Source organism: Convolutriloba macropyga, chromosome 1, assembly GCF_964194025.1.
Source record: "Convolutriloba macropyga chromosome 1, txConMacr16.3, whole genome shotgun sequence".
Classification (NCBI taxonomy): Eukaryota; Metazoa; Xenacoelomorpha; order Acoela; family Convolutidae; genus Convolutriloba; species Convolutriloba macropyga.
In genome coordinates this window covers 79238393-79263609 of record NC_134468.1, presented here as the reverse complement: position 1 = coordinate 79263609, position 25217 = coordinate 79238393, and the positions used below count along the sequence as shown (strand labels likewise).

General features: G+C 35.3%; 3 protein-coding genes across 8 annotated transcripts in view; 1 reads left to right on the top strand and 2 right to left on the bottom strand.

The window, feature by feature from the left end:
- The window catches only part of LOC142343004 (uncharacterized), a 73797-nt gene extending 48847 nt beyond the window's left edge, over window positions 1–24950 (top strand). For all 6 annotated transcript variants that reach the window (XM_075394708.1, XM_075394695.1, XM_075394722.1 and 3 more), the window contains exons 9-10: window positions 20247–20568; window positions 24019–24950. In XM_075394708.1, the coding sequence (XP_075250823.1) occupies window positions 20247–20568; window positions 24019–24818 (1122 nt within the window). In that variant the 3' untranslated portion in view covers window positions 24819–24950. The remainder of the gene's footprint in view (window positions 1–20246; window positions 20569–24018) is intronic.
- Window positions 1546–6847, bottom strand: LOC142351888 (uncharacterized). The gene is made up of 2 exons (XM_075404142.1): window positions 5981–6847; window positions 1546–2648 (listed from the first exon to the last, which is right to left on the bottom strand). The coding sequence occupies exons 1-2, from the start codon at window positions 6237–6239 to the stop codon at window positions 1678–1680; spliced, it is 1230 nt and encodes a 409-aa protein (XP_075260257.1). The 5' UTR covers window positions 6240–6847; the 3' UTR covers window positions 1546–1677.
- LOC142351883 (perivitellin-2 67 kDa subunit-like) lies at window positions 6984–12833 on the bottom strand. Its single transcript, XM_075404127.1, has 3 exons — window positions 12491–12833; window positions 8153–8323; window positions 6984–7464 (listed from the first exon to the last, which is right to left on the bottom strand). The coding sequence occupies exons 1-3, from the start codon at window positions 12564–12566 to the stop codon at window positions 6998–7000; spliced, it is 714 nt and encodes a 237-aa protein (XP_075260242.1). The 5' UTR covers window positions 12567–12833; the 3' UTR covers window positions 6984–6997.
- Window positions 24951–25217: the final 267 nt, after the last annotated feature.

Sequence of the window (25217 nt, the reverse complement as noted above, 5' to 3'; positions counted from 1 at the left end):
TACGTCTCAACTAAAAATATGAGAAACGGAAGAATAAGCTAAACTGCATTTTGGTTTTTAGAATGGAGAAAGTGCTCCTCTAAATCACTATTATCTTTCAAACAGTCATGTTTGGTTACAAACTGAAAGTATCAAGACAACGACGAAAATAATGAATGATATCATTAGATTTGATGCTGATAAACGGTATGTGAACTAACAGCGTTTAAAATTAACAAGCAAAATGACTTCTTCAAAATTTTATTAATGTGTTTTTGAAACTTTTGTTTAAATAGAAAAATGAACATTGTCAATAAGAGTTAATAGTTTTTTGTCACAGTGCCCTAGATCTGGCTGAAAAGCAGGCAAAATATTTCATCAAATTTACAATTATCTGTTGAAAACTGCACTGGTTGTCATGAAAAAAGGAGATTACTTTTTAGAATTGATTTCTGACCGCCGCAAAACTTTTTTTATTTTCCGACGGAAAGCAAAGGAAAACTATTGTTCTCAAAATTTCAAAAACTCTATTTGGTTTTTCATAAACTCATTTCACCTAAACTAGTAAAATTTTGGTTTTTTTAAACACAGAAAATGCGCTTATGAACTGAGAACTTCCATCCAAAAAAACATTCTAAAAATAATGAAACTTTGCATCACTACATTATGATTTTTGTCTACAGTAGAAAACTGCAGGTGTTCATTCGGAACGCGTTCTACTTTTTGTGATAGAAAAAATTTAAAAGAATGTCTTTGTGTTAGGGAGAAGTTTTTTTTTAGGGGAAATTTTTTTCCTTCATATTAATTAAATATTTGAAAGTATTTCTTGACTTTTGATTCGACGTTTAACTTGTTCTCATTTTGAAACTTTTCTTTTATACAATGAGATGAATATGTTCTCATTTCTCATCTTGAAAAAAATTGTTTACTCGAATTCAGAAACGATTCAAAATATGCATTTTCTGCAAATTCTTTTGCTGACTTTGGTTGAAAACTGCAGCTAAAGACAATTTCATGAATTGGATTCAACTTCAACTTGCCAAATTGATTTGTTTTTGTATAAAATAAAAGTAAACTGAAGGAAAGTGAAAGCTTTAATAAGATCAAAGAGTTACATCGAACAATCTTTATTTCTTTCCCATTATAACCCCCCATGAAATTATAGCCCCCCGTTATTGTATATTTACCCTGATTGGGGAGGGGGGTAGGTTATCTGACCACTAAGCTGTGGAGACTTTAATAGGAAAGACCCCAATCTTTTGGTAAATGAAATAAAGAAAAAAGTTGAAGAGAAGTTAAGACTTATTTTTAGCGGATTTCCGCGTTAAATAAAACAGAAAATACCTCAAAGACTACTGAACTTTTTTGTTTTTTTAAATACTTTGTTTGAGCCTGCCGTCCAAGTCAGTTGATTTTTGTCGTGCTCTGTCTAAAAAAAATTTATTTGGTAATTTAATATATATCCTAGACATTACATTATTCGTTTCCTTTTGAAATTTTTTTCCATCTTCAAGAGAATAATTCATTTTGAAAACCGATCCCTACGCAACATAAATTGTTGAACAGTTTTTGAGAAATGATTTAATTTGTTATAAATTGTTTAAAATATTGAAAAAATACATATCACACAAATTATTTTTATTCAATTGAGTGCTAAACTTGTCAGTTATTAGATACTAATGAACTCGAAATATCATTTCATTGCCATAGTCCCTCAAATATTCCCCACTGAACAAAGTTTTCCCTATAATCCCAATGCGTCCTGAAGTACGTCCTGTCCTGATAAAACATTGTATAACGGTTCACATACGCGCAATATTCTTTTGCCTTGCTCTTTCCATAGTGGGGCAAAGTTTTGCTTCCAACTTCAAACTTAACACAAAATTTTGTGTTGAGAAACCAAGTGGGCGCAATTTCATTGGGCACTGTTAGTTTCCATGTTAAATAACACCCGCCTTTGTTGTTATCGCTGTGGTCATAGTAGGGTTTTGTCGGAATTGATGCGATTCCCTCGGTAAAATCGGTACAATAATCGACTTCGCTCCCGATTTTACAAGAATCCCTTTTTGTTATCGGTTTGTACATGTAACACAGTTTAACATGTCTGAGCCAATGATTTGGTTCTGTTAAAGACGTGTTAATATTCCACGATAAACTGCAGCCACCCGAAGATCTCGACCAATCTTTAAACGTGCTTGTGTAATGATTAATTTTGGCGCAAGAGGGCGTCGTTCCTGAGCAGAATTTACCAGGCATGTCGCTTTTGTATTCGAAACATAAACGAGTGTCATACCACCATGAGGGTTTGACCAAGTGGAAGTTAACAAACTGTCCTAACGCTTGAACGTGCGAATAATTCACAAAAGTTTTCAAAGACTCGTTTAGAATTTCGTTGAGCAATAAATTGATGCTTTCATATTTTGGTTTCAAGAATTGTGAAAATTTTTCAAGGTGACCAATAGTAGTTCGTACCTGGAATTCGATGTCTGATAAAGAAGCGCGTGCAATGTGATTTTGAACGGCTAGAAACATTGCCATTTTTATGTGTTCGTCATCGATTAATTCGTATATGGGTTTGACTTCTATGAACAGAGGCAAAGGGAACTTTCGAATGAAAACTGTTGATAAAGTAGCATCGTTTTTGTATTCTGGAGGAATTGATTTAACATCTGAAGAAAAAAAGATCAGTTAATAACAGCCTGGGTCGAAATCGAATGGTTATCTTGCAAGATAACCGTCTGATCTCAAATGGGGAAGTCTGTTTCTGTATCTAATCAATGCGAAAACAGCTGAACGAAACTTGAAACGTGTTAATTGCCTAGACATGCAAGATCTTGAATTTCTTGACGCAATTTTGAATGCATTCGCGTTTCTTAGCAAATTTAATTGGATCTATTCTGCTTCGCCCCTTCCCCGTTTAGTGGTCATTTAACTTCTATCTCCCCCAGGAGCACGTGCTTTTTGCTTTTTTAGATAGTAATGTGCTGTATACCAACACAAAATTTGTGGGTTGGGGCATAAAAAACACGGGCGGGGGAGGCGAAATAGAAAAGATTCAATAAATCTTGACAAGGCTAGATTGGTACTCGCTTTTTCACACCACTACTTTGACCCCTATAATTTCATTCTGATATAAATTCCTGGAATATTTGGCACAATTAACATACAAAAAAGGATGCGTACGCAGATATACGTCTGGTTTGGGGAAAGGGTTTTGAGGTGAAATATTTGCAAAGTTTGCGTGGTTAAACAGTGGAGGAGTAATAATATGTTTTTTCAATGGAGAGTTAAATGAATTGGGCCCAAAAGAAGTGAGACCGGCTTGATGAGGTATTTTGAAGTCGATATTTTTTGAAAATGTAAGTGTTCGACCTAACGATTGTGCTCTTTTAATTTCACAAGTTTCCCAAAAAATACGTTTTAGTACCAAAAATATTAACCCAGAGTTTTCCCAAGATAAGTCGAAGCTTCTTTACACTGTGGAGTATAAAGCATTTAAAGTAAGTACAGTGAAGCAACAAATTTTTAAAATGTGAAGGGAAATGCCAAATGTGAATGTAACATTGACTGGCAGCTTACCGATCAACTATAACTTGAGTAAAATTAGGTTACGTTCAGTTAAAAAACTGTTGAAAGAGACAGTTTCATCATCTAACATATTGGCTTTTAATATACTTATTTTTACTGTTAACACTGGTTCAAAACTAAAATAAATTTGGCGATGACTTCGTTTGTTAATTTATAAGTGATATTTATTGTAATACACAAATAAAAAATTTTGGTTCACGCAAATGGTTTTCATTTTTTGATGTAATGATTGGGCACAATTTGATGCAATTAATTTTATTGGCTGCCACTTCAAAGTTATAACGCAACATTAAGAATCGTAATTACTAAATATCTAATCGAGTAATAATAAGCAACATCTGTTTGACTCGGATGCGTACTCAGATATACGTCGGGTTTGGGGAAAGGGCTTTGAGGTGAAAAGTTTGCAAATTTGCGAGGTGAAAAATGGAGGAGTAATAATATGTTTTTTTAATGGAGAGTTAAATGAATTGGGCTCAAAAGAAGTGAGACCGGCTCGATGAGGTATTTTGAAGTCGATATTTTTTGAACATGTAAGTGTTCAACCTAACGATTGTGCTCTTTTAATTTTACAAGTTTCCCTAAAAAATACGTTTTAGTACCAAAAATATTAACCCAGAGTTTTCCCATGATAAGTCGAAGAGAAGCTTCTTTACACTGTGGAGTATAAAGCATTTAAAGTGTGTACAGTGAAACAACACATTTTTAAAATGTGAAGAGAAATGAGAAATGTGAACGTAACATTGACTGGAAGCTTACCGATCAACTATAATTTGAATAAAAATAGGTTACGTTCAATTAAAAACTGTTGAAGGAGACAGTTTCATCATCTAACGTATTGGCTTTTAACATACCCTTTTTTTACTGTTAACACTGCTTCAAAACTAACATAAATATGTTGATGACTTCATTTGTTAATTTATAAGTGATATTTATTGTAATAAACAAGTAAAAAATTTAGGTTCACGCAAATGGTTTGCATTTTCTGATGTAATGATTGGGCACAATTTGATGCAGTTAATTTTATTGGCTGCCACTTCAAAGCTATAACCCAACATTAAGATTCGTAATTACTAAATATCTAATCGAGTAATAATAAGCGACATCTGTTTGACTCGGAAAACTAGGAATAGTTACGAAAAATTACTTACAACTATGCCGACTTAAATTTATGCCGACCTATCAGATTTATGAACCCAAAATTGATTCCGAAAGTGCCAAAACTGCTAGGAGCATTTAATCATAAGCAGGGAACAATTATAAATAAGTGTTAACTAGAAAAATTTTCAAAGTAATAGTTTCGTATCAAGTCCCACTGGCTGTTGCGGTACGGCCATGTGCCGCTCCTCAGTTATCAACTTTTGCTGATTTTTCAATTTCACTCCATTTTCCTTTTTCGAATGAAAGATTAAATCCAAACTCTCGCCACTGCATTGTTCAGTTTTTTTGCTTCTTTTAGTCAAGTTTTGAAATATACCAGGCAAACATTTAAATAACTTTTTGGCATTCTGATAATCTAAACATTGTTTACAGTTTTGGGGCTAAACATTGTTTACAGTCGTGCGGTTACGTACAACAATACCGACGCAATATTACGCCAACTTTTTAGAGTGCTGAAACTGCAATGCATTTTAAAAATCCCAAACCGATAAGAGAAATTAAAATGCACGCCGAAAAAATTTTCAAAGCCTCGAAGGCAAGATAATCAATATTTCGGTTGTGATATATTCATACATTGTTTCACGGTCCGCTCAGGCATGGTCTTGCTTTATTTAAAGTTTATATGGCTCCAATTTTATTGCCCTGATGAATTATAGAACTAAAAATCTCACTACTTCAATCTGACTGGTTTGTGCCCTCATTTCAGTTAAATTTATCTACTTGGTTTGGAAGATTAAATAAAGAAAGAAGCTTCAACAATTGAATGAATTCTTGGCACTCTTACAATCGGCACAGTTGTGCGTTGGCTTAATCGTACGTCACCTAGTTGTAAGTCACACTTTATAAAAGGTACAGAAAATCTGAGAAATTGTCTCCTAAGCAATAATGTATTACTTAATTTGTTTCAAAAATTGCTTGCAGTGGAACCGAATTCATAAAATGTTAATTTCGAAATTTTAGTTTTTTTGTGGGCAATACAATGGTGAATTTTTGAAAAACTTTCAAGGCTTGATCTGCTATTTCAGGATTGTAGTAAGTTAATTCAAATTTTGCTGAGATCATCTCTTGTCAAGGTTTTTCACAAACATTTCGGGCATCTCTTTAAGTTTTTGAGATATTTTTGCTATTCGAGGTCCGCTAATGTCTGTAATGTAACTTATTCAGAGATTCGCTCTCATGACTCCGTTGATTTAGGTTTTTTTTTCAATAAAGTCAGAGCTAGAAAGTGAGTTTTCGAACTGCCGTACATTACCTGAATTTGTTGCTTCTTGAATTCGAGTTGCAGACAAAAAACTTTCATCAACGTCCAATGGTGGTTTAATTTCACCTCTGCTCGTTCTTGGTCGTGCCACCCTCCAGTATTTGTTCATGAAACTCTTCACGCTCAGTTGAAGGAGTTCGTCATCAGATGACGAGAGGTGAAAATCCTTTGAGACTAAAAATCTGTTCTGCAGAAATTGACCAAATGTCGCCTTATAGATGAAATGTGTTCCAAAAGTGTCTAATAACATTCCAAAAGGGATTAATATTTCCTTCTCGCGACCTCAGTTAAAATGTTTTGGTGGTTTTTATACTTCAACAGATAATGGTTATAATTTCAAAAAGTGAAGGTAAATGATTAACCTATACTGGGTTAATGTAAACAAACTCGGGTTCACAAACCACCCAGGTGAAAATTACATGAAATTACTCAAGTGAAATTATATTAATTTGAGTTAATGAAAAAATTTGACATAATTAAATTGAAGTAAATATACCTTATTAATCAATCAAGAACATCTCTTCGAGTGAAAAACGCGATTTAAATTATTCTCCTAGTCACTTAGTTCTCCTGCCTTAATATCCAGGCGCTCAGATGTATTAATTAAGTTTAAACTAGTGTAACTTCAGGAAAGCAACGCTGCCAGAGAATTGAAGGCAATGAAGGTTTTTAAGATATTTTTGCCTAAATTTTGGGCTTTTCTAACCCAAAATTTTCTAACCCAAGAGCCATGTTTGACTAACTTGCTTGCTATGGTCTCTGTTATTGTCTGGTTGCAATTGCCGAAGTGATGACTGCATTAAGTTATGACGAATTCTAATAGTCCTCTAGGATCTTTTCCCCATATATGTTATACAGAGTAACTCTAGTTACAGAGCACATTTACCATTACAGTAAATCATTATGCAAAAATATTATGACCTGTGCGTCTGGGGGGGGGGGTTTGGTGCAAATAAAATGCTAGGGGGGGGGCAAACGGAACAGATCTGTCCTCTAATATAATAAACCCTAACCCGAAAATTTCGAGTCATTTATCCAATTTTTTATATTTAAACATATTGAACCCATGAAAATTAAAACAAAAAAACCTGAGAAAAGCCGAAAATAATTAGTGAGGGTTAAAAAGGAAACAAACATCCCTATGAAGTCTTGATATGCTTCCGGATTATCGTGTAAGTTGTCGGGCAAAATTGAAAGTCGTTTTTGCACGTGGTCACCCAGAAGAGACGACGTGTTCAATTCGACATCTACAGTGTTAAAAATTGCCCGAATTTCTGTGATTACAGTCGAGTATTCAATCAGTTCTCGACTCACTGCCCGATATTGAGAATTCCTGGAGAACATGCCTTCGGTTAGAATTAGCCCACTTCGCCTCGCCATTCGTTTCTTGAAATCGTGGAAAGATCGCAACACTTGAGTTGTAACTTGAAAGTTGTTTTTGGGCGTTTTGTCGATAATAGACAGCTGCTCGGGAACTAAAAAGTCCAACAATGAAGCAAAAAATCCGCAAGGTATTTTGGTTTTGAGAAGAACCCTCTCTTTCCCTTTGTAGGTCCTCACTTAGTGTTGCAGGGCGTGCAACATGTACCAATTGAAGGGGAGGAGGAGGAGGAGGAGGAGGAGGAGGAGGAGGAGGAGGAGGAGGAGGAGGAGGAGGAGGAGGAGGAGGAGGAGGAGGAGGAGGAGGAGGAGGAGGAGGAGGAGGAGGAGGAGGAGGAGGAGGAGGAGGAGGAGGAGGAGGAGGAGGAGGAGGAGGAGGAGGAGGAGGAGGAGGAGGAGGAGGAGGAGGAGGAGGAGGAGGAGGAGGAGGAGGAGGAGGAGGAGGAGGAGGAGGAGGAGGAGGAGGAGGAGGAGGAGGAGGAGGAGGAGGAGGAGGAGGAGGAGGAGGAGGAGGAGGAGGAGGAGGAGGAGGAGGAGGAGGGGGAAAGGGGGGGGGGTTACAAAGAAGTAGTAACCCGGGTTGACCAAACTTACTTACCATGAAATGGACCACATATGGTCCGTAAAAGTTATTTAATTTTCCGTTTTATGATCTTGCTATGGTAATCTAACTAACTTTCCATATACGGTCCGTTTTATGGATAAGAAGTTTTCCAAAGAGAGCATTATTTTTCCCTGAAATAGCAATATATGAATGAATGAAACAGCCCAAGCGTTATAAACCTGCCCATGTCCAGGAGTAGTTATGTTCAACATTGCAAGTGAAGTCAAAGAGAGACTTTTTGAATCCAGAGGTTGTTCCTTTTGAGTCGTCTAAGTCCAGCTCTGTGATGTCGATTCCTTTGGACATTTGCATGAGGCCAATGGGAGACCGCGTACATTCTCTCGCCCAAACTAAACAAAACCAACAGTTAAGAATGTTTAGCAGAACACGGAAGTTCTTATTTTGATTTGAAATATTTGTACTGGAAAATATTACTGTAATCTAAAAATTATATTTGACTTTTGAACTTTTAATCAGCTGATTATGAAAATAATTTTGTCAATTCGAAAAAAAGCCTGCAATCAGTTCATGTTGTCTTTCTTTTTTTTGAGTTGTTTCTTTTGTTTTCGGGTCTCTCTCTTTTTCGTATTTCACCGAATTTGGTGGCAGAGCAAATCAGCGCTCAATCAGACTAGAGAATTTTTGTTTTTTTTTTAAGATGGCCAGAACTCTGTTCATATCACAATTTATACTGGCCAGTCTTGGTATTTTAGTAAAATTTACTGCATGAAAAATAATATGTTTAGCTTAACTCCCGCCAAGAAGCTCTGCTTCATAAGCCACTGGAAGGCCCGCGTTGGTACTTGTAACATTTAATTTATGTAATATTTCGTAACGACTAAGCTAAATGGGCTCCGTGCTGATTGTGTAAGCTACTATAATATTACCAGTTATAAGCTTAAAAATATGAAATTATTCTGTCCAGTCTTAATTTTGGGTAACTTTCAGACTATACAAGATAATCTTAGACTGGGCGAATTCTCTGACCTCAATATAATCATAATGAAGAAAAACTGCATATAAAGAAACGTGAAATATTCTGTTTATGTAAGGTTTCAGAACCGAATAAAGTTTTTACTTTTAAAACTGTGCTGATTCAGCGCTGAAATGCTCTGCGACTTGTGCAAGTCCAGGTTGGGGCTGTCTCTCATTATAGCCTCCTACGAAATCATACCCCATATTAAAATCGTTTCTACAGATCTCGTTTAAATTTTACTTTGACAATAAGTCTTGTTCAATGAAAACATTTACCTTGCTAAAGCAATACAACGCCAATAAAGATATAATGTGTTTTATCGCCAGCTCAGAAAATCCTTATCAATGAAAAAACGCGAAAAAATTTCTTTAAACATATCGCCAAATATAAAACGTCAGAAATATGTGCATACGCTTTTTTGAGAGATCATGCATTACAAATACAAAAAATGACCTTTTGCAGTTTACTTAGTCCGTTTCTAAAACCTTTTTGTTCCGACCCCTCTTGAGGGGAGAGGAACTATATACTCAAATGGGTTTTTTTTGTTCAGTCAATTTTCGCCGATCGATATATTCATCGTAGAGAGTTGAGACTGGTATCATTAAAAAGCTCGTCCAGCGTAGAGTATGGAATTAAAAAGATTTTTTTAATTTTTAATTTCTACAGTGAGTTATCGAGGTTTCAACTTCTGAGAAAAGTAGAGTGAACTCACCTTGTTTTATTCACATTTTCCGAAATTTTTGACTAATTTTTCGTCAATTATGCTAAAATTTGTTGAAATTTTAGCAGAATAGTGTCGTTGAGTTTATTTTTAAGGACAAACAAGCACTGGTGATTATTCTGATTTGTTTTTTTGTCAAAAAATCTGGATAAATATTTCAAATTTCAGCCTTTTTCATCACAAACAGCACGAAATAAGCTACTTTAGTCCACTTTGATAAAATTTGCCGGGACTACACCCCCGAACAACACTAAAAAAATCTTTGTAGACCCAGAGGGGGCTATTCCCACTTCAAAGTTCGCGGAGAGAGCTCTGTAATTAAAACTTTGCCGTTTTTTGCTAGCTTTACTCGTTTATTATCAAAAATGCAGAATTTTTTTTTTGAGTTTTTCAACTAACAAATTATCTATATCAACAACATTCGGAAAATCAATAGTTCCTAACGGACAATAGGCATTAGCAGAAATAGTTCTGGTCCAATCTTGGGCTGTTGCAATCCAAAAAGAATTCGGATTGCAATCAGTCTGTCTTCTTTTGAAAAAAGAACTTTTTTAATAATAAAGAACAGAACATATCAAATGAAAGCTCAGGAGTGATAGGTCCAATTGGCTTCCTAAGCAGCTTAAAACTATTGCATTTGGCTTTTTACGTGAAAGTTTATGACCGTTTCGACTTTTAAAAATAATTGATTTTTAAATAAATAATGGCTTAATGAACTTTTCCTCCATTTTTTTTCTTAATTTGGTCAACTTGCAGCTTAGTGTCAGCAAAAAAAGAATGCTTCTTCATTCTACTGGTCTGAGATTTAGTCTCGATTGCATTTTTAAGGCTGAAGTTATTGTTTTCTGGCTTTGATACTACTAGATTTCAGTTTTTTTTGTTTTTAGAAATTTGCCAATTTTTCACGTTTTCTAGTCACATTATCACATTATTGTCAGTTCTCATATCACATTATTAGAGTTCAAAATGAAACACCATTGAACATATTAAAATCCTTAAAAATATAGATTATCGTTTTTAGATAGCTGATGGCTTTCATGACTTTGAAAACAATCGTTTTCCAAAATTAAATATAAAAACTTTTTAACTTCGCAAGTTTGTTCTTTTTATTTCTCTTTTTGGTACCTAATCTCGTTAATTACAGGTCGAATATTTCATTATGGATGTCAAGGGAAGGTGTCAAAAGGAATTCATGTCGCAAAATCTATTTTTTTAAAAAAAATGCGTTACGACTTTACTGACTTCGACACCGGTTTTTTACAAAAAAAAAGAAAAATTAATTTGAATTTTTTCATGTTTGACGTCCTTTTTGTAGGCGCAAGAATTATTCTGGATGATTGCAGGTCTCAAACAATTCCTTTAGACGGATAAACCGCCCTATTTAAATATTTCATTTTGTAATTAATGTTTTTCATGACTTTGGATATAATTTTGTTTCGAAAAAAAAATCAAAATTATTACATACTTTTGCCCTTTTCTCATTTTTGTCTACTTGTTACCTAGTCTTACTAATAAATGGCCAAATACTACCTTATCAGTGTTTGAAGAAGGCGCAAACGAATATATTCTGAGGACTGAAATATGGCTTGACGGTTTTGACAGGGTTTTCTGTCAAGTTTCAATTGAATTTTTGTTTGGTGTTTTTTTGTTGTTCTTTTAGCCGCTTAAAGAAATGAATACGGACAGGTCCTAATGCCCTTCTATAGAAGCATTAGTAATCGTAAACTTTTGGGATATTTTACTTGATTTCTAATGGTTTTAATTACTTTGAAGTTAATTGTTTTAAAAAAAAAAATAAGCGAATTTTTTTAACTTTACTGTTTTTGTTCTTTATGGTCTAATTGTTACCAAACCTTTTTGTTAACCGGTCCATATCTTTTCTGGTGATTTATAGCTTATTTTGTTTAGTTTTAGATTCATCTGACGGTATGTTGACTTTGGTATTAAATTTTGTTTTTTAAAACGGACAAAAACTTTTTGATGTAACTAATGTTTGTTGTTGTTGTTGTTGTTGTTATTGTTTGATTTTGTTGTTCGTCTTGACTCACTTTCTTAATATTGGCATATCACAGCAATTTAATACTTCAATTTTTACTCCACTGAGCTATTTGCTTTGGAGGCTATCTTATCGTTCATACACAATTTTTTTTTCAAAAAATACTTGGGCTTTTTTGGGTTTTTTGGTATTCCCAAAAAATAATTTTTGGGTTCTCTATCTGTTCCTTATTTGGTAGACAATTATGCCAAAATTGTGGATGGGAGGGCTCGGAACCTTATGTGCCATCGCACATTGCTGAGCCGCCTTGTTTTGTTTTATGAGGAAACGAAAGCTTCAAATCTATATTACAAACACAATGCATAAAGAACTTATCGTAAATTTGTCGTATAAAGATGATAAATGGATGTCAACGGTTTTTACAAACGAGAAAAGAGAGTCAAACTTACTTATATCAAAAATTTATCGTCTTTATATAGAAAATTTGCAAGGAGGCGCTATGGATTTTAACGGCGTTTACCGACGAGGAAAAAAGAGACAAATTTACGCCAAATCATTTTTTTTCAAGGGAGGGTTATGAGAAAAGCGTTTGTTAAAGGTCAATCATATCTCAGGAAAAGTAAAGGGGGAACGTTGTTTATGGTCTTATAGATGCGTAAGCGTATAAGGGCGCCTCAGGTTACTACAGGAATTTGAGGCAAAAAGTTATTGTGTTTATTTTGACTGAAAGGCATTTTTGATGCAGAAAACAATGGAAAAGCGACCTTTTTGAGGATATCTTGCACCCCCGGGCCTCCCCAAACAAGGCCAAAGATGAAAGTTACCTTTTGAGTGGGAGATGAAAGAGGGGTAAAATATTACCCAATAACACAATAATACTCTCTCGGGATTTAAATGCATTAATAAGAGCAAAATGGATTCTGGTCAAGTCTAACTTATGTCATACAAATTTCATTTATAAGCTTGAGTTATTAGTTTACATCACCAACTTATAGCCAAACTGAGAATGTTTATATCTGATATTTACCAACAAAGTTGACCTTAGAAATGTTAATGAAATGAATTAGCTTGGAAAGATCAAAGCACAGTAAACATAGGACGAATAACGTCAATGTCCAGTTAAATTTTAATTTCTGGTAATTTAACAGGTCGAATGCGGACATGTGACGTCACGACGAAACTTCTAGTGAAAAAATTTTGCATTATTCACTACTGTATACAAGTTAAACCTAAACTTGCAATAATGAGAAAGCAAATTTTCTTTAATCGAAATGAAAATTTGTGAAAAGTTAAGTTCTGGAATTTAAGAAATCAGTGTCTGATTATTTAAATCAGTGTCTGAAATCAGTGTATATAATCAGTGTCTGAAAAATTGAGTGTTATTCTACTCACCAGAATCAGTGTTATTCTCCTTAAATCAGTGTATATAATCAGTGTCTGAAAAATTGAGTGTTATTCTACTCACCATTGAATTGCAAATTTTCTGGAGAGCGTTTCATCTAGTGCTGAAAGAAAGATCAATAGAGAAATTCAAGTTTGGCCCACAAGTTTTTGCCAGTGCACCTAATCCAGTACCAGAGAGATAGCTAACAAAAACATACCCGTACCGAACGCCAAGTCAATATAAGTACTGAGCAAGTCTAATTCCAATTCTAGGTATCAGTACTGATTCAGAGCTATGATCATAACACATTTAAGACTTGTCAGACTTCGCCAAGACTTAGCAAGTCTTAATCCAAGACTTAGCCAGGACTTAGCAAGTCTTAATCCAAGTCTTGGCCAAGACTTGGCAAGTCTTAATCCAAGTCTTGGCCAAGACTTGGCAAAACTTAATTCAAGTCTTGGCCAAGACTTGGCACTTCAAAATTCAAGTCTTGGCCAAGATTTGACACGTCTAAATCCGAGTCTTGGAAGGCGAAAAAAGTCCTAAAACGTCAAAAAAAGCCGAAAAAACGTCAAAAATCGCCGAAATGAACGGCAAAAAAAGCCGAAACAACGTCAAAAATAGCCGAAAAACGTCAAACAGAGCAAAAAAACGTTAAAATTAGCCGCGAAAACGCCTAAAAATGGCCAAAGAAACTTCATCATGGGGACTCTCACAATTGCACCCCTTTTTAACAATTTTTCCTTGTTTGGAAACGTTCGTCATTTGGCTTATCTGAAAAGTACAAACATTTGGTGATTTCGGCTTTTTTAGTGGCTGGAACGGCTGAAAAATGACTGAAAACGGCCCAGAACAACTGAAATACCCTCAATTTGCGTTGAATAGACCCCTCTTCCCCGGGGTGCTAATATACAATTTGGTGTGCCTCCGGCATCATTTTATAACACCTAGGGAACGTGGCCAAAAATTAATGCAAAAATTGTAGCACGTTGCGAAATTTTTTTGGAATTCGAATTTTCACTCAAAATTTTTTGAAAAGTTGATTTTGACTTGGGAATCAACTTGCAAGTGTTACCCAAGTCTTGGCCCAGACTTGTAAGTTTTGTTTTAAGACTTGCCCAGTAATGATATAGACTTGGAGTAAGGTATGGGTACTAAGAAAAATGAAAAGAAAGAGCTCCTCATCTGCCAAACGTTTTAACAACAATTCTGTGGTAGATAAGTAATTCTGGGCTATATTTCAGCTCTCGGACTATTTCCAATGTGTTTTTTGGGAAAAATTATAAAATGAAGAGACAATAAATTTTAGCTGAAAAAAAACTACCGTTTCTGAAACTATATATCGCGTTTATTTTTTCGATTATTTTTAAGCATAGATTTTGGATAGATAATAGTTTATCATTTTTTCAAAGCTTTTCATTGTCAAAATTAGTGGCCGCTACTTCGAAAAATAAAAGAAAATGAAGTTACAACAGTTATGTTCTTGTTAAAGTTTTCATATCGTAAAACTTTCCACTTGGTCCATGGAAAGGACAGAGATAATATGAGCACGCTTGAAGTTGACCGAATTTTTGACAACATTTAATCTTTTGTAAGCGATTTGGATACACTACTGTCTACTTGACAAACATTCTAGCCATACAAATTCGTGCAAAATTTCTCTCGAATTGAATAAATATCGCAGTCTTTGTTTATGCTTGTGTTCTGAAATGCACTTGTGAACTGCATTTAAGTTCGTGGCTTCGGAAGGATTAAGATTTTAGCAGCGTAACAGAGGAATAACAGTGTAACTGTAATTAATTTACAAAAGTAAAATGGGACGGGCTACAAATTCCTGCATGAATAACTAGAGTGAGAAAACTTTTGTGTGAAAGCCCTGACGAAATATTGCATGTGGGGATATTATTAAGAAGAAAAGGGCAGCTGAGAATAGGCCGCTGCGATTACGCAGAAACCAAACATTATTATTATTAATTGTAGGTCACAAAATTGTAAGTGCTGAACAGGGGCCAAGCGTAAAGCATTTATTGGGCAGCATTCAACAATGTTGTCAACAATGTTCCCTTCAATTAAAAAATTCTAATTGAATGACAATTTTGACTAATCATTGCACGTAATCGGTGTGACTAAGCATCTGGACAATCTATTAGTTAAGATTGGATTCAGCACACTTGCTTGGCATTTGAGATTCTGAACATTTAAAACACAAGAAAAGCAGACCAGCAGATTCAGTTTCAAGCCTTTTAGTCGAAAGTGCACAGATTTCCCAAAAGCAAAGAAAGCAAAAAAGCAAGCGCAATTCAGTCGGCTTTGACCTTCACATTTGTGTTCTAAAAACACGCGTTTTTTTTTAGCAGAAGCCTACAAAAAGAACATCGATTTGAACAACATCCTTAACTAGATTACATCATCATTGCAATTTACAGAATTTAATTGTTTTTTTTCTTCTTACTTATTTGTGGCTGTGGTGCAGATGGAAGCAACATCTTCAAACTGCGATTAGGGTCTCGTGAGTAGCAATTCCGAAAAGGTGAGCGAATTAACCAAGGAGGTTCGTTTTTTGCGCTCAAAAACCGAACAACAAGAGCAAGAAATTGCCAAACTGCGGGAAAATAAAAAAAACATGAACGATCGCCTGCGGTGTCAGGAACGGTATTCCAGGAAAGATTGTGTGCTGATTTCCAATCCCCCATTTGAAGCAAGGAATAGTGCAGACGTCACCCGAGACACTTTGAAATTTTTTCAAAATTTTCTTGGTATGAAAATAGACTATAATCGGTTAAAAGCTTGCCACCTATTACCCGGTAACAATGCCAAAACAAATTCCACTGTTATCTGTAAGTTCATATTCTACCAGGACAAAATTGATGTGTACAAAAAACGCAGGAGCCTACGAAACAAAAAAAATTTAAGCTAAATATATACATGTACGAGTCGCTGCCTGAATGTGAACAGGAAATACGAAACGAGGCACACAAGCGAGACATGATTACGAGCACCAACAATTGTGTTGTCTCAGTTTTGGTTCATGATGGAATCGAAAAAACTAAGTTTGTCTAAGTACAAGAAGTTGGACAACTTAGATGCCGTCAAAAAAAGACAAGCAACTGAACGCAACAGCGTCGAAAAACTATCGCCACATAACAAACGCCACTGCTTCGGTAGAGAGTAAAGGAACTAAGACAAACTTAATGCTTATCTCAACCTTTTGGTTTTGATTGACTTCAAAGAACTTTCGATTATTTTTCTGTTCAAAAATAAATTGATTTCTCACGGGAAGATAAACACATTTGGTAGGAACAAAGCACAAATAGATAAATCTAGCTGTATATTGACAGAGCAACTTTTTTTTAGGTTTCTACGAACCTACCAGTGATCTCCGCTGGTGCCTTTCAACCTAGTTGCGATCTCCGCAACCTGCACAGGTTGGAAGAAGGGGAGTTGAAGCCTACAGAAAAAGAAAAACTCTGCGATCTCCGCGGAGATATTAAAGCAACTAGGAACACTCTAAAAACTATCCAAAATTTGTAGTTTTGTTCAAAACTTTTGTTTCACATTTTTTCTCTTGCAGTTTTCCAAAGTTCCTTTTTTGTTTTTTTTTGTTTTGTTATGTTTTTTGTTTTGTTTTTTTAACAGTCATGCGCTGTTAGGATGAGATGCTGATAAAAACCAGACAGGCATAATGCTAAAAACGCAGACAAAAGAACATATGGAGGTTTCAGAAAACAAGGACACCTCAGTTAAAACGGCAAAGGAGTGGATACTTCTTTAAATCATTCGTTCTTTAACAAAAAATTTTGATGAATTCAAAGTTTTTATTAGTCAGACAGAGGTTGAGCCATTGGCAATCTGCCTAACTGAAACTTGGTTAAAAAATAGCTTTGAAAGCGATTGTTTTTCTCTGCAGAACTACCTCAAGATAGAAACATCCAACAGAAAAAAAAGAGGAGGTGGTGTTGGCATTTTTGTACACAAAAAAGCGACAAAGAAAACAATTGCATCAGTTGATACAAACAGTCTGCAAGCTATTAGTTTGAGGAGATTAACTTTTCCGATAAAACACACTTAGTGACTTGTATATACATTCCGCCCAATGCTAAAAAAGCAGAAACCTTTGAAAAATTTTTTTCCTATATTGATCAAATAAGTATGACACCCGGTACTCTACATATCGTGTGTGGCGACCTAAATGTTAATTTTTTGAAGAAATTGGCAAAATCGACCTTAATAATTAACCAAATGGAAATGAATGCTTTGGCTCTTGTAGACCCTCAAACAGCAACGCGCGAAACAATTAGGACAAAAACTTGTATTGATTTTTTTTTCACAAATTTCAAACCAAAAAGTTTTGTTGAAAAAACCAAAATCAGCGACCATTACACGGTGGGACTCGAGCTTGTAAAAAGAGAGAAAAATTTTGAAAGTGTTCAAGTACTGAGAAGAAACTGGAATAAACTAGACAATGATCATCTCCTCCTTGAGCTCAATTCTTTTCTCCAGAAAAAATTCGAATCAGTGAGCGGCCAATTATCAACAAGTGATACCAACCGGTGTGCAGAAATCGTACATGAGAAACTGGTTGAGGCACTCAATACTTTTTTACCTGTAAAGCCATCAAAACAAGGCGCCAAGAAAGATTGGATTGACAGAGAAGTAAAAAAATGCTCAGCTAAAAAAAGCCAACTCTGGAAGCGTTACCTAACAACAAAATCCCAAAGTGATAAAGAAGCGTACAAAAAACATTCCAAATTGTTGAGGAAAAAAATAAGAGGAAAGATGTCAGATTTTTATGAAAACCAAATAAAGACAAGCTGGAAACAGAAACAGGAATTTTTTTCAGTTTGTTAACGAAGTAGTCAATATCAATGGAGATGAAAAAACAGTAGAAAAGAACGCTGTTGATGATCTTAATAAATTCAATAATTTTTTGCTACAAAAGGAGCTAACTTAGCAAAAAAATTTTTTCACCAAAACTGACACAGAGAGCAAAACAAATAAATTCTATGTTTTTCAGGACAATTGATGAAGAAGAAGTTACTGCCGCTATCGCTAAGACTAAGAAAAAGTACAGCACAGATTGCTATAATTTGAATTACGTCTATATCAAAGCTGTATCGGCAAGTGTTTCGCCGGTTCTCACGATGCCCTTCAACAAATGTTTTGAGGAGGGAAATTTTCCGAAGCCTTTTAAAATAGCAGCCATAACACCACTCCATAAAGAAGGAGACAAGAGCAAACCAGAGAATTACAGACCGATCTCATTGTTACCTATCATTGGCAAAATATTTGAGTTCCTAATTTTTGATAGAATTAAAAACTATATAGAAAAATTCAAGATACTAAAAGCTAATCAATTTGGGTTTAGATCAAACCACAACACTACCGACGCAATTGTTTCATTGTTGGAGGATATCAGAATGAATAAACAAAATAACGCAAATGAAATCAAGGTTACTTTTCTGGACTTGAAAAAAGCACTTGATACTGTCGACCATCACATTCTCCTAGAGAAATGTTAAGATTATGGATTGAGGTGTAAAACTTTAAGCATAATAGCTTCCTTTCTGCACAACAGAACACAGGTAGTAAAAGTGAAAGGAAAATCTTCAAAATCTAGACAAGTGTTGTTTGGAGTACCGCAGGGTTCCATCCTTGGACCACTGCTGTTTATTCTTTATATAAACGACATTTCATGAAACAATGAAAATAGTACAGATTATCTTTTTGCTGACGATACCGCTATAAAAACCATTGGAACTCCAAAAACAATAGATAGCAAGCATCAATTGGCTCTAAACAATGTTACACACTGGCTAGAGCAAAATGGGCTCACACTAAATATCAAAAAAACAAAGACAATGTCTTTCAGGCAAAAGAAAGCCAGTGAAGACGGCTTTTCACTTTACGCGGAAAAAATAGAAAATGTAAACAGTTTCAAGTATTTAGGCATCATTCTAGATCACCGTTTAAGCTTTTCCGAACATAGCAATATTATCCAGAAGAAGCTGAACCAGTTCACTGCTATGTTTTATCGTCTGAGAAAGTTCCTAAAAGTATCGCATATGATAAGAGTCTATAAGACTTATGTACAGCCAATCATACAGTACGGAGTCATAGCTTATGGGTCGTCGACAAAAAGCATTCTACAGCCTAATGATAACAAAGTAAACAGATTGCTTAGAACAATCTTTTTTAAGAAAAAATTTGAGTCAACTACAAAAATACGAGAAGAAAACAACATCTACAGCACACAAGAACTCCATATTTACGAACTGCTAAAGTTGCTGATAAAAGTGATACGAAAAGAATGCAATGTCGAACAACTGAAAAAAGCAATCGCAGAAAAAGAGCTGATTGAAATTGATGGGATGAGAAAAACAAAAAAAATAACTTAAAATGAGTTACCCTAAACTAAGTAATTGCTCAATCACAGTAAGGTTGAGAAAACTATGCAACTGCTTGCTTGGTTTAGATCCTACTTTTTTCAAAAGCCTGAGAAAAATGAAAGAAAAACAGGTTAAAGCTTTCTCCACAAGTTTCCTTAAAAACTATGTTATTGGTTCTTTAGACATAAAAAACTATATTTTTGCTGATTGGAACGATCGATATTTGTAAGTTGTATACTGCCGTTTAAATCCAAGAATTGTGTTTTGGTTTTATTTGAAACTTTTTTTAGACACATAGTATTCCTTTTCCCTGCATAAACCCAACAAACTCTTTTGTTTATCTTCCTCACAAAGGCGCCTGAAAACGATCCATAGGGGTCAATGGTGTCCTTTCGGAGCGCATGTAACATTTGAAAATAAATAAATTATGTAAATGCCCGTTTGTATCATGCGTAATCCGTAAACAATTTATTATTGTTAGATTTTTTTGCCCAGAAATATGAGGGAATCAACAGATTATAAGATATTTTCTCAAACGATTTAAATCGAAGTGCTGTCTCAATTCATGTCAAAATCAAAATTACTGTCAGTATCAAATTTCAGGGTTCTTAGCAAGTATTTTGGTCCAGTTTCTCAATGGCTATGAACAATATATCTACGTAGAGGTAAAGTCAACGATGAGTTCAAATTCTCCCAATTTTCTCCTCTCGATTCCGATACAGCAAGTTCTCTTCATGGACCGTTTCGAATAAAAATTGCATTTTTAGGGTTCACAACTTTTCAAGTGTTGTAATTATCACAATTTTTCAGGAAGACGCAACCAAATGTGGCACATACTTGGGACTTCCAGACCAAAACGAATCTTCGGCTGTCAGACCCTCCAGTCTGGGTTCTTCAGTTCTCAAATCAATCAAACAGAGCATCGGATCCACGATCTCTCTCGTGACTCCAACCGACAACTCCTCGCCTGTGGAAAATGCCGCAATGTTGCGTAATAAGCAAGTGAATGAGCATCACGTGACCACTGCCGTCGTGAGTGGAGATCCGAACACTGACAAGTACATCGAACGAATGAGACAGCATGACGAGAGTTTCGACTTGGATGCCGATGACTCGATAGACAATCCTATGGGTAGGTATAGCCTTATCACTATATGCAGCTTCTTATGTCGAGGTGCGCCTTAATTAATCATCTTTACAAGTCAGTGTCGGTCTCATTTTGCTTTAATTTCCCCCCTAAATTTACCAAATTTCGATACTTATCTTTTTTTTTGTTTCGTAATATATTCAAATTAGATTCGCCACTTGCTAATTATGTAACAAAGAAATGGGGTTTGGTTTCTGCTCTGGTATCAGCTTTGGTTTCTAACCATCAGACAAATAACAACGAGCACGGATGGAAAGAAATTTGACGCGCGTTCTTACTACGCAAACAAGCTGGTTAGTTTACCTAATTTGAGAGCATTAACGAGCAAAAATATTTCTGGCGAACTCTTTCATGGTCTCTTTGTGCAAAACTTCCTCAGCTACGATCTGAATCAGGCTGGAAATGAACATGGAAAACGTAATGAGCGTTTGCACAATGTTCCAACCTTTTAAATAATAAACAATTCAAATGATTTGAAATTATTTATTTGAAATAAGTGTTCATCAAATTAAAACTTACCCTCAGCCTTGATGTTAATCCTAGCTAAGTTTGAAACATCGATGCCTATTTAAAGATTTTTTTGACGCAACGATTTCCCGGTTTTCAAAAGGATTATGGTAGCATATTTAAAAAAAATGAACAACAGCTTTCAAATAATGAGCAACCTATCTCGAATTCTCGTATGCAGCCAATTATATAAAACTCCCTCTCTTCACTAGATGAAAGAAATAATATAAAGATCAAGCAATTAAATAAACATGGCTAGCAGAATGCAAAAATATACAGCTTCAACAACCTGCAGACTCAAAATACAAATAAAAACACACCTAAAAAATTCGAACGAGAAAATTTTTATACAAATTTCGTTTGAGATGCTTGCAACTGGTTCAATTTTATAAACTATGAATTTGACCTCAAATAACATTCACTTAAGTTAAGATATCTTCACTTGACTTTAACTACTGTTAACGTCAGAGAGTGACGTAAGTAGTGAGATAAAAGTGAAACGTGCGTCGAAAAACTAAACTCACACGCTTCCAGCATAATTCGTTTGAGGTCCATAATTGGCCGTGACTGTACCCGTACCTAACGCCAAGTCAATATCAGTACTGGGCAAGTCTAATTCCAAGTCTATATTTCTCAGTACTGATTCAGAGCTATGATCATAACAAATTTAAGACTTGTCAGACCTGGCCAAGACTTGGCAAGTCTTAATCCAAGTGCGAAAACAAAGTTCTGCACGGGGATTGAACCCACGCTCTCCATCCCCCTAGATGTTCGTTCTTCTTACGGGTAGGTTCTAAGGCGGATGAAATCGAGAAGCACTAGAATTGGGACAAAATTGTGAATTCAAAAAATTATTCACAGTTTTAGGATAATTTTTTAAAGGTTTATTCACGTTTCTGGTTGATCAGAACAAAGTAAAAAAAATAATTCCAATTCAAAATAAAAACCAAACTGAAAACGTTTGTTGAAAACTGGAACTGCCTATTAATTTGTTGTTCTTTTAAATAACAATCAATTTGATTGTCAAGAACTTTAGGTGTGAAGTGTTCTTGTTTTCGCGGGCTGTACTCATAATCGCACACAATTTAGATACTTCTAGAAAAAAAACAATGAAATGACTTATATCGGAGGTTTTTAATCTCCAGTTTACAAAACTTCTTCGAAACTTTTTTCAATAAATTTACTGGTTTGAACGAAATGAATCAAAATAAAGATTTCATATTATTGAAGCGCTAATCAGCTGATTTCCTTTCAACTGCAAAAGCCTAGTTCATTTATGAAGCATCACACTGGAAGGTTATCTTAAATTCTTTAAATTGAGCTTTGTGAATGTTTTGCAACATAATCTTGCTCTGTATTAAATTAAAAAAGCCAAAAAACGTTTCATGAAAAAAAACTTGGTATTCTATTCGCATAACCGTTGAGTATCAAAATGGTGAACGAGCGTATATATTATTCAGGGCGGATTGAATTGAACCCAGTACGCTGGTTAATAATATTCTTTACTTCAACCTGAAATCTACCTGAAACTAAAAATAAACAATTGGAACATCTAAGCCAGCGTAACCTTGAACTGATGGTGATACTCAATTTGCCCAAATTTTTATAGCAGTATAATTAAGCTCCACATTGTCTGCTAACTGAAATTGTCTTAGAATTTAAAAGGAAAAACAATTATACAGTTTTAAGAGAATAAAACAAAGGTAATAAAGAATGGATGAACATTAGGACAAGCTAACAAATCGGTGACAATTGTGACGATAAAATGCCTGAAAAACTGAAATTGATTCAACTGATCGAGCTATTTTCCTTTTTTTATCCTTCTGATTTAAATGCAAATTTTTCTACAAGTTTGTACTGCAAATCAAAAATGCGAGTTTATTGATATCGAACAGTATCCCATGTTTCACCCCCAACTAAAAAACACCTAAAATTTCTAGTGGAGGCCTATTTTGACTTAAATTATACAATGGGGCTCCCTACGCAAAGGCTAGTTAAATTTTTTCCTTGTATCAAGCGAAAGTTTTTTCATGATCGGTTTGGTGAACATGGATTTTTATGGGCTTTTTGGTTGAAGTGTAGTCTTTACATCAGCCAAGAAAGAGTACTTTAACGGTGGACCTATGCAAAATTTGTGAGCGGACCTTGGTTTTTCCATTGCGCGAGCAAAAAATCTTTCCATATGTCTGATTCCGTGCAATTCGGAAAATGTTTTTTTTTGTTTCCTGTTATACTGAAGAACCATAGAAGCAATGCTAAACAGCATTGCAACAGAGGAATAAAACTTAAAAACAGCTGAAAAATGCTAAAATTCTGAAACAATGTATTGAATTCTTGAGATAAATCAGTTGTTGCAGTTGGATAAAATTGACGTATTACATAATTGATTGGAAATAATTAGCGTAAGTGTAATAGTCATCTTCCGATTATCCTTGTTGAAAGTATGGCATTTTCTATATGTTTTACCGTTAAAAATACAAAGAAATCATTTTCTTATAACATCGCAGATTTTCACTGTATAGCGGTTCTTGCAAAATGCGACCAAAGAAAGAGCATGAATACGTTATAAAGAACAGTTTGCAAAAGAATTGCACGTATAATTTTTCGAGACGAAAAACAGACTGAAGAAAAAATCGTTTATGATATTATTATGTGACAACAGTTCAGCATTTTTTTTTTCATTTCTACATTTTTGAGTCCAGCATTACATTATAGGTCGAAAAAACGCCCAGCGTAGAAAAGTGGGTCAGGCTGTAGTCGGACACAAAAGGTCTAGCGTGAATAATTTGCGCCGAGCTCAAATCATTGGGTCGAGCACGGTCTTTCGTCGTCACTTTTCGGTCCAGCATGAACTTTTCATAAGTTGAGGTCTAAACCAGGGATTCGCCTAATTTGAGACGCAAGTATAAATTAATGACTGTTTTTCAGGCTATCAAAATACAGACGAAGCTCACGAGTATGCTGACTTAACTCACAAGGGTAAACAATACCTGATCCAAACAAAACAACAACCACACTATCATGACCATCATAGCACTATACATTCACCTGGTTTATCTTCTGGAAGTAACCGGACCATCCAGAGTTCCTACAGAAACCTTCAAAACAGTCCAAACTTTAACTCAAACAGGGCACAAACTTTAAATAACAATAACAATAATAATAATACTGAACAACCTCTATCGTCTCCGGGTTCTACGACTTCTGTACAACGCAAAAAACGACTACCGCCCGATCCCAGTTTGTACCCGGAGTACTATGAAAACAGTTCTCCGACTGGTGTTGATTTCACTTCGTCTGGGCAGGAACCGACAACGTCCAGTACGATGTCTCGGATGGCCGACATCGAACGACGAATGAACCAATATGCGTACACGAGTATGACGTCACCGAGGCGATACGAGACGAGTCGAACCAGCAACTCGGAACATACAACAGTTCGGGCTGTAAAACACCGAGTAGGAAGCTCCGCCCACAAACGCGGCGATAGCGCGAGCAGGAATTGTGACGTCAGAGGTATAACTTCTCCTGTTAAGTCGTACGAGCCACCCTGGAAAAACCAAATGTCCATGGATATTGCCCAGGGATGTTCGGCTAATATTCCGAGTGAGGACTCCTCCGATCAGTACCCCTCCCCACCCGAATCGATAGGGAATCAGGATCCGGTGTTACGTCACAGCGATGTCTACTTAGCTTTCACAGATAACGACAGAGAAAGCATTTTGTAATGACACAATCACTCTTCTTTATAACTGAGGATCAAATTATGATTTAATCTGTTTCATACTATGCAAAATACAATAAATCAGTTTACATCACGAAATGATTACTTTTATTATGAGGAGGTCAGTTTGAATTCAAAGGAGAACAATTTTTAAATTATACTAAAATCGAAAAGTTCTTGGTTATGATCCTAATATGATGGAATTTTGAAAAAGTTTTGAAAATTTTGAAATTCGATGTTTCTCAACAAAAAATAATTTTTTGAAAACCAAAAATGTGTTCGAAGGCCTCTTTCTTTTTTAACAAAAAAATTCACGAAAAATATGATCTGTTTCATTTTTCTAGGGACGTATTTCGTTTGGTGCATCTAATACATTGATGTTATCAGAATGAACTCTTCAAAA

What these genes read in the sequence shown, in the direction of transcription:
- LOC142351888 (XM_075404142.1), bottom strand. Translation starts at nt 6,239, where the DNA reads ATGTTATTAGACACTTTTGGAACACATTTCATCTATAAGGCGACATTT. An exon ending in TCAAGAAGCAACAAATTCAG is followed by an intron (nt 2,649 to 5,980) that starts GTAATGTACGGC and finishes TTTTTTCTTCAG; the next exon opens with ATGTTAAATCAATTCCTCCA.
- LOC142351883 (XM_075404127.1), bottom strand. Translation starts at nt 12,566, where the DNA reads ATGCATTTAAATCCCGAGAGAGTATTATTGTGTTATTGGGTAATATTT. An exon ending in TTTCATCTCCCACTCAAAAG is followed by an intron (nt 8,324 to 12,490) that starts GTAACTTTCATC and finishes GGTTTTGTTTAG; the next exon opens with TTTGGGCGAGAGAATGTACG. An exon ending in CTACTCCTGGACATGGGCAG is followed by an intron (nt 7,465 to 8,152) that starts GTTTATAACGCT and finishes TGGACTTTTTAG; the next exon opens with TTCCCGAGCAGCTGTCTATT.